Below are 13,692 nucleotides of genomic sequence, written 5' to 3'. Positions count from 1 at the left end.
ATTTCTGAATTGGAAGGGATCAAAGGGAAAAGATGTCATTTAAAGACTGTTCCATTTCAGTCTACTGAAGGTTAGAGATAGATCAAGAAGAAAGAAACGTAGAAAATAACACCAAGAAGATGCCCTTCAGCAGTTCAGACAGTCCGGTATAATGAATTCTTGGTCCGTTGGCTATTAGGGCAGCAATTTGTGTTCATGAAGTCATGTGCTTTGAAAACATGCCCTAAAAATCCACCCATATGGTGTTACAGTTATCTAAATGATGCCAGCTCAGAAGTCTGTATGCTTGAGTCTGTTCTTGAGTCTGTGGAGTCTCTTCTTTGCAGTATTAGTAATTAAGAGTATTGGTGTAGCTCTTCTCACCAGGGTCCTGAGATGATCCCCTTTGAAGACTCAATTTCTTTCCTGTAAATAATATCAGAGTTTTAGGCAAGCATGAGAGAAAGGGGAAGACTGTTGATCTTAAGGCTGAATGGCCGTGGTTGATGTATTACAATGACCAACAATGTAGAATGGAGGAGAGTGAGTTCCTCTGTAGGTGCATAACACGTAACTATTTCCGAGAATCTGATCAGTGTTTCCCCTGAGAGGAAGAACATACTACAGACAGTGAGGGCATTGATGGACCTTTGGTGTCTTCCCTGGAGATTTTAAAGTGTACAGTCTATGAAACATATTTATTTTAACAGTATTTTACTGGAGCAAAATAAAGCTTCTCTCTTGTTTTGACAGCTCTGATACGCAGCTCTTTTATTAGTGTTGAGCTGTTGAAGAATCCGGAGCATGCCCACAAATCTAATTATTTTTCACATTCCTTTTATAATACAATGAAAGAACAAATATTTGAGACATTTTAGTGACCACCTGGGAAACTGCAAAGATAGTTTTGGGTATAAAAGACATCCTGAAAATTTTACTTCTGAGTTTAGAATCTTGGGAACATAAAACCCAAAGAGTTTTCAGAAGAGATTTAATCACTTGATGTGGCTTGACTGCCTGAGAGTCAAAATGGCAATATAACGTTTAAATAAACATTGATGAAGGTAACACAGTTTTAATGAACCACGCTCTTCCAGTAGTGGGGAACTTTCGGAAGGTTTTGGTTTTAATGGTTTTGTTTTTTGTTTTTTAATAATCAAGAAGATAATTAACTCAGTATAAAGCCCAGAAAGTTAATCTAGTGATTAACTCTTCTCTCTGGGTAAATTATATAGATGGTAAAGAATAGTCTTATTACAGAGAAAACCAAATTTTTGTCCTCTAATATAATATTTAGCCATAAAGGACTCTTAAGCTCCTTAAAATAATCTTTAATCTTTAAAAAAGTATGTCTTTTAGTCTTATGGATAAACCCATCAGAACTGATCCAACTTTGGTAAAATTTTAACACTTACTTGCATCTCTTCAGGGTTTATTCGTTTCAGGAATATAATCCAAAACCAAAACCAAATCTCCAGGGAAGGCACCAAAAATCCATCCGTGCCCTCACTGTACTGTGTTCTCCCTCTCAAACCGATTCTGACTCATAGCAATCCTATTGGACAGAGTAGAACTACCCCAGAGCATTTACAAGGAGCGACTTGTGGATTCAAACTGCCAACCTTTTGATTAGCAGCTGAACTCATAACCACTACACCACCAGGGCTCCAAACATAGACCCATTCAACAGTTTTTACTTGTATATTTCATTGACGTTGGTTACACCCATCATGTTGTGTCACTAGTCTCATTATCTTTGCCCATATTGTTTCACCACTGTTAACTTAGAGCTGTGTCCCATAAAGTTCTCATCTGCGCTTTAGAGTTACTGTCATAATTTTGATCTCATATGAGTGATTCTTTAAAAGCGCACAATGTTTAAGGCAAACATTATTTATTATGAGCTAAACTATTCATGCCCTTTCCAAAGGAAGATGATCCAATGGAATGCAGAAATTATTGAATAATATCATTAATATTACATGCAAGTAAAATTTTGCTGAAGATAATTCAAAAATGGTTGCAGCAGTACATCAACAGGCAACTGCCAGAAATTCAAGCTGGATTCAGGAGAGGACATGGAATGAGGGATATCACTGCTGATGTCAGCTGGATCTTGGCTGAAAGCAGAAAATACCAGAAAGATGTTTATCTATGTTTTACTGTCTACACAAAAGGCATTCAGCGGTGTGGATCATGACAAATTAGGGATAACATTACAAAGAATGGGAATTCCAGAACAATTATGCTCATGCAGAACCTGTGCATAAACCAAGAGGCAGTCATTCAAGCAAAACAAGAGGTATTGCATGGTTCAAAATTGGAAGAGGTGTGCATCAGGGTTGTATCCTTTCACTATACTTATTCAACCTGTATGATGAACGAATAATCTGAGAAGCTGGTGTATATGAAGAAGAACACAGCATCAGGATTAGAGAAGAAGACTAATTAACCTATAATAGGCAGATTGACACAACCTTGCTTGCTGAAAGTGAAGAGGACTTGATGTACTTAATGATGAAATCAAAGACTTCATCATCTCACTTATATCAGGAGGGCCCAGTCCCTGGAGAAAGACATCATGCTTGGTAAATCAGAGGGTCAGCGAAAAAGAGGAAGACTCTAATTGAATTGGATTGACACAGTGGCTGCAACAGTGGGCTGAAACATAGCAACGATTGTGAGGATGGAGCAAGACCAGACAGTGTTTCCTTCTGTTGTCCATTGGGTCGCTGTAAGTTGGAACCAACTTGATGGCACCTGACAACAACAACATGGTTTAGTTTGAAGATAACTTCAGGTCATAGTTTCAGTTCAAGGTTTAAATGTTTCCAGGCAGCAGATTGGGGGAGGGTAAATTCCTCCAGTCTCAGTGTATCCATTAACTATAGCTTTTAGTGAAAGTAACCAGTATATTTCACAGAGAGAAACTGGAGAGGTATTTGAGAACTTTTTGTCATATGCAACAAGTATTTTAGCAAACAGCAGGGTTCATGAACACACGTAGTATTACTACCTTCTGCAGGTACACATACCCTTTTAATGTACATCTTACTTAGAAATAATGCAAGAGTACGCATTATCTGTTATTTAACTCAGTGTTAACTCAGCCTTAAAATTAACTCTGAATCCTGTAAATAATGTTTAAGCTTTATACTGCAGAACATTAGTATTATTGATATAATTTGTCAGAATTATACTTCAGTGTAGTGGAATACACAGTTTTATATTTTTCATAATCTTAAGCACTGTGTAGGACTTTATTTGATCAGTAAACCATTATAAAAAGTTTAGGAAGTTCAGATTAACCAGTTGCTTCATGAGAAAATAATCCAAAATCTTATTAAAAAAAAAAAAAAACCCTATGTGCACTTCCATTGTATTCAATACTGGTAATATTAGGCACAAGATATGACTTTTTAAAAACCATAATTATCAAACAAATGTGATTTGTCCGGAGATGATTACATGAACTCTGTTTCTTGTAAGGAAACTGTGGTGGTGTAGTGGTTAAGTGCTACAGCTGCTAACCAAGAGGTTGGCAGTTCGAATCTGCTAGGTGCTCCTTGGAAACTCTATGGGGCAGTTCTGCTCTGTCCCATAGGGTCACTATGAGTTGGAATTGATTCGACGGCAGTGGGTTTTTGGTTTGGTTTCTTGGGGGAAAAAAAAATTGACATTAGCTGTCTCTATGAGAAATTCCCTCTAGTTAAAATCCCCCCTTAAAAGGCTAGCATATTTATTTATGTATTGTTTAGACATCACTTAATTTTTTTTTATTGTACTTTAGACGAAGGTTTATGGAACAAACTAGCTTCTCATCAAACATTTAGTACACATTGTTCTGTAACATTGGTTAACAACCCCATGACATATCAACACTCTCCTCTCTTAACCGTGGGTTCCCTATTACCAGCTTTCCTGTTCCCTCCTGCCTTGCAGTCCCTGCCCCAGGGCTGGTGAGCCCCTTTAGTCTTGTTTTGTTCCATGGGCCTGTTCAATCTTTGGCTGAAGCGTGAACCACAGGAGTGACCTCATTACGGAGCTGAAAGGGTGTCTGGGGACCATACTCTCAGGGTTTCTCCAGTCTCTGTCAGGCCAGCAAGTCTGGCCTTTCTTCTTGAGTTAGAATTTTGTTGTACATTTTTCTCCAGCTCTGTCTGGTACCCTCTATTGTGATCCCTGTCAGAGTAGTCACTGGTGGTAGCCAGGTACCATCTAGTTGTGCAGGACTCAGTCTGGTGGAGGCCATGGTAGATGTGGTCCATTAGTCCTCTGGGCTAATCTTTCTCTTCTATCTTTAGTTTTCTTCATTCCTCCTTGTTCCTGAAGGGGTGAGACCAGTGGAGTATCCTAGATGGTAGCTCACAGGCTTTTAAGACGCCAGATGCTACTCACTAAAGTAGAATGTAGAACATTTTCTTTATAAACTATGTTATGCCAATTGAGCTAGATGTTCCCTGAGATCATGGTCCCCACAGCCCTCAGCCTAGCAATTTAGCCCCTCAGGGAGTTTGGATGTGTCTGTGGAGCTACCATGACGTTGCCTTGTACAAGTTGTCCTGGCTTCCCCAGTATTGTGTACTGTCTTACCCTTCACCAAAGTTACCACTTATCTATTGTCTATTAAGTGTTTTTCCATCCCCACTCCACCCCTCCCTCATAACCATCAAAGATTGTTTCTTTGTGTATGTAAACCTTTTTATGAGTTTTTACACTTGTGGTCTCCTACAATATTTGTCCTTTTGTGATTGACTTATTTTACTCAGCATAATACCCTCCAGATTCATCTATGTTATCAGGTACCTCACAGATTCATCATTGTTCTTTATCATTGCATAGTACTCCGTTGTGTGTATGTACCATAGTTTGTTTATCCATTCATCTGTTGATGGGCATCTAGGTTGTTTCCATCTTTTTGCTATTGTGAACAATGCTGCAGTGAACATGGGTGTGCATATGTCTATTTGTGTGAGGGCTCTTATTTCTCTAGGATGAAGTCCTAGGAGTAGGATTGCTAGATCATATGGTATTTCTACTTCTAGCTTTCTAAGGAAGCGCCATATTGTTTTCCAAAATGGTTGTATCATTTTACATTCCCACCAGCAGTGCATAAGAGTTCTGATCTCTCCGCGGAAAAGGCTAGCATATTTAAAGTACTAGAAGTTCGGTTTCTTTATATACTAGGAATTCCAGGGATATTAAATTTTCCGGAAGCACTTACTAGCCTATATAAACCAACCAGGACAAAGCTCCTGTATTTTAAAAGGCTTCATAATGAATTTATCAATATCCGGTGAAGATAGGAAAATATATTACACCTTCCAAAGACAGGTAATAGCTTTTTCCAGAGACACATGGAGTTGTTACTTCAGTTTTACGACCTTAGCCACGGCTGAAAGAAACAGAGCATGAATCTTCCCACCTTACATTTCTGCTTTCTTCTCTCCAGTAGCAGCGAGACATATTCCTACATGGACAAAGATTGACTAACACACTACGATCCCTGCTGTCTCTTACCCAACAGAAAATAGGTGTCAGCCTCTATCTGTCGAAGTTCACCAACTGACCAGCCCATAAAACAAAATTCACCTATCATTGTTGCTACCAGTGGGAACACAGGTGCTACAAGTGGTACAGACCTGCAACCAAACTGGGCAAAGAACCAGAAATTAACAAAAACACAGATTGGGAGAATGAAAAGAGGAAAGTCTATTGCTGCTTGAAATTTAGTACAAGGGCCGAAAAAAGATACCTGGAATTCAGCAGTCCACGAGGTGCGTTTCTTGGGGAATGTGGTTTAATTTTGTGTTCAGAAGGTAACTCTACTTGGATATCTCTTTGAAATATCAACAGTGTGAAAGCATAATTTTTCATTAGTTATAAACGAGAATCTCAAACAAATATTAAGGGTTCGTTAAACCTTAAATAAACTTAAGCAAACACGATGGTAAGGCTGGTTCCCACAGTCCTTCAATTTGACGAAAGTGCTTTTCTTTCCTATTTTTCTTTTGACTGAAGACATACAGGTTCAAGACTGGAGGTATTTTACAGAAAACTCTTAAATATAGCATTAGGTTTTTCAGATTTTATGATTGACAGCCCTTAACACTGGGTTTTTCTGTTAGCTGTGAAAAGGCAAACACTTTAAAGATAAAATTTCCACAGTTTTAAAAACATTGAACAAGAGTCAATTAAATGAATAGATATTAAAATTTTATGGAGCTGACTTGTTACATGACACAAAATGTATATAAGCATAATTTTTATATCTATTAAACTAACATTTACAGTAAGCTTTTACACTTTTATTGAGGTTTAACTTGAATACAGTAAAGTCCACAAATCAAGTGTACAGCTTGATGAATTTATACAGTCCAGTCAAGATAACCCATAAGACTGGCTCTTGCCCCTCCTAGTTAGCACCTCTCCCAAAGGTAACCATTATTCTAGCTTGTGTCACAGTAGATTAGTTTTGCTTGTTCTTGAACTTCATGTAAATAAGATTATATATCATGTACTCTTAGTCTGGCTTCTGTTGCTCAACATTTATGAGATTTCTTGTTGCCAGTGGCAGCAGTAATTCTTTTTCATTTCTGTGTGGTATTCTCTTGTATGAAAAAAGAGCACAATTTATTCTATAATTGGTGAAGGTTAGTTTGTTTTTGCTTGATGATGCAGCTATATATAAATACATTTGAGTTTCATATGTTGCATTTATATCCAGCAGTCTTGCTAAATTAGCTTATTTTAGTTGGAGAGTCTTTTAGATAGTCTCTGGGCACAATCATATCACCTTCAAACAATGAGAATTTTGGTTTCCTTTTCAATTTTTATTTCTTTTTCTTGTGGCTCCCCCCACCCCTTTTTTTTTTTAACCTGCTAGGACCTCAAGTATAATGGTGAATAGAAGGCATTCTTGTCCTGTTTATGACCTCAGTGGAAAAACTTTCAGTATTTCACCATTAAGTGTGATGCTAGCTCTGGTTTTTTTTTTTTTTTTAAGTATAACTTTCATCAAAATCAGTTTAAAAAAAAATCTTGAATAGGTATTAAATTTTGTCTTTATAGGATTTATGTTCCCTCCCCCCTTAACAGTGTGAATTCAGTGATTGATTTTAGAATTAAATCAACTCACATTTCTAAATTAAAACTCACTTGATTACTATGTTGTTGTCGTTAGGTGCTGTTGAGTCGGTTCTGACTCATAGCGACCCTATGCACAACAGAACGAAACGCTGCCCGGTCCTGCGCCATCCTTACAGTCGTTGTTATGCTTGATTGAGCTCATTGTTGCAGCCACTGTGTCAGTCCACCTCATTGAGGGTCTTCCTCTTTTCCGCTGACCCTATACTCAGCATGATGTCCTTCTCTAGGGACTGATCCCTCTTGACAACATGTCCAAAGTATGTAAGATGCAGTCTCGCCATCCTTGCCTCTAAGAAGCATTCTGGCTGTACTTCTTCCAAGACAGATTTGCTCATTCTTTTGGCAGTCCATGGTATATTCAATATTCTTCGCCAGCACCACAATTCAAAGGCATCACCTCTTCTTCGGTCTTCCTTATTCATTGTCCAGCTTTCACATGCATATGACGTGATTGAAAATACCATGGCTTGGGTCAGGCGCACCTTAGTCTTCAGGGTGACATCTTTGCTCTTCAACACTTTGAAGAGGTCCTTTGCAGCAGATTTGCCTGAGGCAATGTGTCTTTTGATTTCTTGACTGCTGCTTCCATGGCTGTTGATTGTGGATCCAAGTAAAATGAAATCCTTAACAACTTCAATCTTTTCTCCATTTATCATGATGTTGCTCATTGGTCCAGCTGTGAGGATTTTTGTTTTCTTTATGCTGAGGTGCAGTCCATACTGAAGGCTGTGGTCTTTGATCTTCATTAGTAAGTTCTTCAAGTCCTCTTCACTTTCAGTAAGCAAGGTTGTGTTACTATGTATTCGCCTTTTTATGTACAGCTAGATTTGATTTGCTGATATTTTGTTTTGGAGTTTTGCATCTATGTTCACAATACAGGCTTATGATTTTCTTGTAATGTCTTTATCAGCTTTTGTTATGAAGGCTGTTCTGGCCTCAGGGAACAAGTTGGGAAGTGTTCATTTTATTTTTATTCTCTGGATTAGTGTTATTTATTCTGTGAATGTTTGGGAGAATTCAACAGTGAATCCACTTGGCCTTTGAATTTTCTTACGTGTTCAATTTCTTTAGTGGCTATAGGACTATTCAAATTTTTGGTGTCTTGTTTCAGTTTTGGTAAGTTGTGTTAGCCATGGAATTTGTCCATTTCAACTAAACTTCCAGTCACATTGGCATAAAGTTGTTTTCAGTGTCTTCAGATCTTTCTAATGTCTGTAGACTCTCTAATGATATACCCCCTTTTTATTCTTTATGTTGTGTGTTCTCCACTTTTTCTTGATCATTCTTACTAGTGGCTGTCCATTTTATAACTTCTCAAGGAATCAACTTTTGGCTTTGTTGATTTCTCTGTTATATATCAGTTTTCTATTTCATTGATTTCTTATCTCCAGTTTTTTCTTTTTACTTTCCCTGGATTAATTTGCTGTTCTTTTTCTAGTTTCTTGTGATGTAAACTTAGGTAATTGATTTTTGAACATGTCTTTTTTTTTTTAAAAAAAAATTCATGTAGAGAATTTTGGTCTAACTACTGCTTAGGTATATCCCACACATTTTAATATGTTGTATTTTCTTTGTCATTCAGGTAAAATATTTTCTGATTTCCATTGTGATTCTGTGTCTTTGACCCATGAGTTATTCAAGGTTGTATTTCTCAATTTCAAAAGATTTGGGAGAATTTGTAGTTACCTTTCCATAGCTGATTTTTAAGTGTAATTCTGTGGTGGTCACAAAACATACTGTTTATGATTCAGATTCTTTGAATTGATTGAGACTTGCTTCATGGTCTAGCATATGTTTTCTTTTGGTAAATATTTCATATACACTTGAAAAGAATGTATATTCTGCAGTTGTTGGGTTTAGCGTTCTATATTAATTCAAGTTGGAAAATCGGGTTGTTCAAATCTTCCGTACATGTATATATATTTTTGGTCTATTAATTCTATCAGTTACTGAGAAGTGTTTGTTAAAATCTCCAGCCGTGATTGTGGATTTATGTATTCCCCTTCTAGTACTTTCAGCTTTTACTTTGCGTATTTTGAAGCTGCATTGTTGCGTACAACTTTTAGATGTATTTTATCAATGTGTTGAATCAACATTTTTATCTTTATGAAATGCCCTGCTTTATCTCTAGTAATACCTTTTGCTAAGGTCTACTTTGTTTATATAGCTATGCCAGCTTTCTTTTGGCTAGTGTTTGCATGCATCATTTACCCATTTTTTTTTTTTTTTTTGTGTGTGTGTTCTTATATTTAAAGTATGTCTCTAAGGATATAGTTGTTTTTTTAAATCCAATCTTAGGCTCTTTGTATTTTAATTTGCTTTTTTTACTGAGATATAATTTATATAGCATAAAATTCATCCTTTTAAAGTATACAGTTCATTGCCATTTAACATAGTCACACAGTTGTACGACCATTACCATTATCTAATTCCAGGACATTTTTATCTACCCAAAAAGAAACCCCATGCTGGTTAGCAGTTGCTCCCATTACCACTCCCCTGCTAGCCAGTAATCTACTTTTTGTCTCTGTGGATTTACCTATGTGGCATTTCATATAAATGGAATCATTTGTTTTTTATACCGAAGGTTTTTTTGTTTTGTTTAAATTCTGCGCGAGGTTTGTAGAACTTACGAAAATCTGTAGTTTGATGTCTTTTATCAGTTTTGAAAACTTCTCAGGCAGTATGTTTTAAATATTGCTTTTGTCTCTTTCTCTCATCTCTCTGTTATATCCAACATGTGGGTTTTGTGTCAAACTTGTTTGGCTCAGCATAAGGTTTTCAAGGTTTATCCATGCAGCAGCATGAATCAGTACTTTATTCCTTTTTATGGCTGAACAATATCCTATGATCTAGCATATTTTGTTTATCCATTCATCAGTTTATAAGCATTTGGGTTGTTTCTACTTTTTAGCTATTATGATTTATGTTGCTATGACTATTCATTTGCAAGTTTTTGTAGACATGTATTTTTATTTCTTTTGGTTAAATACTTTGGGGTGGAATTGCTGGATCACATGGTAATTCAATGATTTAGATTTTGAGAAAGTGTCAACCTGTTTTCCACAGTGGATGCATCATTTCACATTCCCACCAGCAGTATATGAAGGTTTTAATTTCTGTATGTCCTTGCCAACTAGTCCATTCTTTTAAAAAAATTTTAATAATATACTTGGGTTTAAGCTTACTATCTTGATATAGTTATATTTTTAATTTGTCTTTTTTGTACTTTGTGCTTTTATTCTTCCTTTCCTGCCTTCTTTTGGATTAGTTAGTTATGTTTTATTTTGCAAAAAGTTTTCTCTACTAGGTTTTTTTGCTATACATTCATTTATTGCCTTTTTAGTGGTTACCACAGAGATTAAAATGTGTGTCTTTGACTTACTCATTTCTCAACCAATGGGGGTAATCCAGCGATTGTTTGACTGCATGTACTCCTCCTAATCTTTGTGCTTTTTTAATTTCCATGTATTGTAAGCCTCATAAGACTTGCATTATTATTATTATTTGCTATTTCTAAATGGTATATATTTACTTATATTTCTCCCTCTTTTGCTCTTTTATGTTCATTTCTGTAGTTCTGGAATAAATTTCTTTTAATCTGAGGAACTCAGCTCTCTTTAATATGTGGGGTCTATTGATGGTAAATTCCTTCAGCTTTTGTCTGAAAATAACTTAATTTCACCTTTTTTTTTAAAATGGATAATTTTGAAAGGTAGAAAATTCTAGGTTGACAAGGTTTTTCTTATAGTATGCTCAGAATTTACTCCATTTATCTCCTCATTTCCTCTGAAATGTCCTATCACCTTCTTTTTATTGCTCTTTTGAAGTCAGCTTGTCTTTTATCCTCTGGCTGTTTTTAAGAATTTCTCTTAGCGTTTGGTTTTTAGCAGTTTATCTGTGTACCTGAGGGTTTTTGTTTTTTATACCTAAGAGTTTTTTCCTTCTTTCTTTCTTTTTTTTTTAATAAATCCTGCTTGAGGTTTGTAGAACTTACTGAAATCTGTAGTTTGATGTCTTTCATCAGTTTTGAAAACTTTTCAGGCATTATGCTTTAAATACTGCTTTTGTCCCTTTCTTCTTCTCTGTTATATCCAAGTCTCCAATTTAGACATATTTGATACCTTTTCACCAAGTTCATTGTCTTTTATGCTTTTTTTTTTGTCTATTTTTATCCCTTCTTTCTCTATGTGCTTCAATATGGATATTTTCTACTGACTTACCTTCCAGTTCATTAATCCTCTCTTTAGCCGTCTCTGTTGTTCTATTAAACCCATGTAATGAGTTCCTAATTTCAAGTGTTGTGTTTTTCAGTTTTAGAATGGACATTTGATTCTTTTTCATAGATTCCAAGTCTCTTGAAATTCATCTTTTCATCTATTTTTCTGTTTCATTTTATTGAAGATATTAATCACAAATATTTTTAGCAACTTGTTAAAAACTTATTTGAACTCTTCTCACCAGCTTGTGTGTATCTCTTCCTCCTTGCTTTGCCCCAGGAAAGTCATTGCTTATGATCCATCTTTTTTTGGAGATACCTACCTTTTCTTAGCATTTAGGCAAGTTGGTTGCCGTGAGATCTCAATTTTCTCATGAGTTCAAAAATTATGATTTTATAGATTATCTGATTGTTTTCTTGTTGTTAGGCTGGGAACAATGTTCTTTGTGGCTTTTTACATTTGTAAGCAGAAGGCAGAAATGCATCAAAATCGTTTTAAAGTCCTTTTCTGATAATTCTAAAATCTGATTCAAATGTGAGTCTCCTTTTTTTGACTTTTTTCTTCATTTTTATTCATCTGTTCTTATTTATTAGCATGCCTTATAATGTTTATTAGATAGTAGACAATATGGATGAAAAAATTTCAGAGATTCTTGAAAATGTTATTTTTCTCCAAAGAGGAAAGGCTTGGCTTTAGGCTTTGTTAGAGCTTGTCTATTTCTCTTTTTCCCTTACTTCTGTGTCATACTCTTTCTTGTGTCTCAGTTGAGAGCCTAGGTTTTTTTTTTTTTCTCCCAGTTCTCCTCTGTCTTGGTGGAACTTGCATGCCAACCTCTGTCTCCTTAGTACTGCTGGGATGCTGAAATATCCATTAGGCGTTTTAATTGTCCAGCAGCTGTTTTTGGATGGGTGTCTTGGCATCTTGTCCTGCTTACTCGTAGCTTAGCAATCAGTTAATGATTTGAGGGAAATTTGTATGCAGATTTTTGGGTTCTTTCTCTGTAGTTCTTTTCTGGGGAGGAATTTTTCCCTCTGAAATGCCATCTGCTTTGGCAATCCTGACCTCCAGTATCTGCCTCTTCAGCTCAGTTAGACTGTAGTATCATGCTTGTGCTCTATTTCCCATCACTGTGATTTAGGAAATCACTTAGCCACAGGCATGATTGGATGTAGAACTCATATTGTTGCTTTCTTACACTTAAAGATTATAGGTCTGGAAATCCTACCTGTATTGGTTGCTTTCTTGTGCCTTCAAACAAGTAGTTTTTTATGTTTTGTCCAACTTCTATTATTGTTCTAATCAAGAGGGCTATTTTGATATACTCTACTTGGTAGGTTGGAACTGGAAGTCTCAGGTAATTTCCTCATCCTGGAATTTTACCGTTGCTTAGCACAGTTCTGTAAATACTGACGGAGAATACGTCATTGCTGCTGCATATCTTTTCAAGTTTCGTATTGTGTTGAACAGATAAAATCAGTCCTTCTCTACTAATTTCCCATGGGCCATCTAGGCTATAAGACTTTTATTGTCTCCTGGAATAAAAGGAGGTGTTGGGTCGATCAGGAAATGTCCCTAAAAACCAGAGTAGAAATGGAGAATCAGTACTAGACCCTTAAGCTCTTTTAACTAAACTTCAAATCTGGTATAATTTTTCTGCTCTTCGAACTGTGGTCATTGGGAAGCTTTTGCAGAAATTGAAATCCTTATCACAGTCTCATGTTTTGCTCTCTAGGAAGATGAAGTCCTCAGTACACTCTGAAGAGGACGATTTTGTTCCAGAACTACATAGAAACGTTCACCCTCGAGAGCGGCCTGATTGGGAAGAAACACTGAGTGCAATGGTAAATCAATTATATGTGTGTGTGTGTATATATATATTTTACGTATATAATGAAAAGGAACTGAGGAAGCATTACTCGCAGGAAAAAAAATCTAATTTTTTGTTGCTTTGTTCATTTATCCAGGAAATACCTATTGAGCACGTACTGTAATCTAGGCACTGTTCTAGGGTCTGTGTGTAGAGTCCTGAACAAAACATATAAATATTCTGTCTTTGTGGAGCTTATCTTTTAATGGGGTAGGGAGATAAGCAAATGATTAAATATATAATATGTCAAATGGTGGTAAATGCTATTGTATAAAATTAGTGCAGAGTAATGGGGATAGAGGTTGGTAGGATAGAGTATGAAAGGGTAGTTGCTAGTTGTACAGGGTAGTCATGCTTGGCATCTGTGAAATACGACATTTAAGCAGAGACCTAAAGGATGTGAGGCAGTGAGTGGTGTGTTTATCTGAAAACAGAACACCCTAGGCAAGGGAAGAACAAGTTTAAAGGTGTGGCATG

General features: G+C 36.2%; 1 protein-coding gene across 5 annotated transcripts in view; it reads left to right on the top strand.

Annotated features, from left to right (window-relative positions):
• Nucleotides 1-13,692, top strand: part of ARHGAP32 (Rho GTPase activating protein 32) — a 411,930-nt gene that overhangs the window by 141,335 nt on the left and 256,903 nt on the right. For 3 of the 5 annotated variants that reach the window (XM_049857308.1, XM_049857307.1, XM_049857306.1), the window contains exon 2: nt 13,081-13,189. In XM_049857308.1, the coding sequence (XP_049713265.1) occupies nt 13,085-13,189 (105 nt within the window). In that variant the 5' untranslated portion in view covers nt 13,081-13,084. Of the gene's footprint in view, nt 1-3,344; nt 5,757-13,080; nt 13,190-13,692 lie in introns of those variants that run through there. The other 2 variants (XM_049857309.1, XM_049857310.1) reach the window with 2 other exon arrangements.

The sequence above is a fragment of the Elephas maximus genome, chromosome 17, assembly GCF_024166365.1.
Source record: "Elephas maximus indicus isolate mEleMax1 chromosome 17, mEleMax1 primary haplotype, whole genome shotgun sequence".
NCBI classification, from domain to species: Eukaryota; Metazoa; Chordata; class Mammalia; order Proboscidea; family Elephantidae; genus Elephas; species Elephas maximus.
The sequence above is the reverse complement of the archived record's forward strand: the minus strand, read 5'-3'. Positions and strand labels throughout refer to the sequence as shown.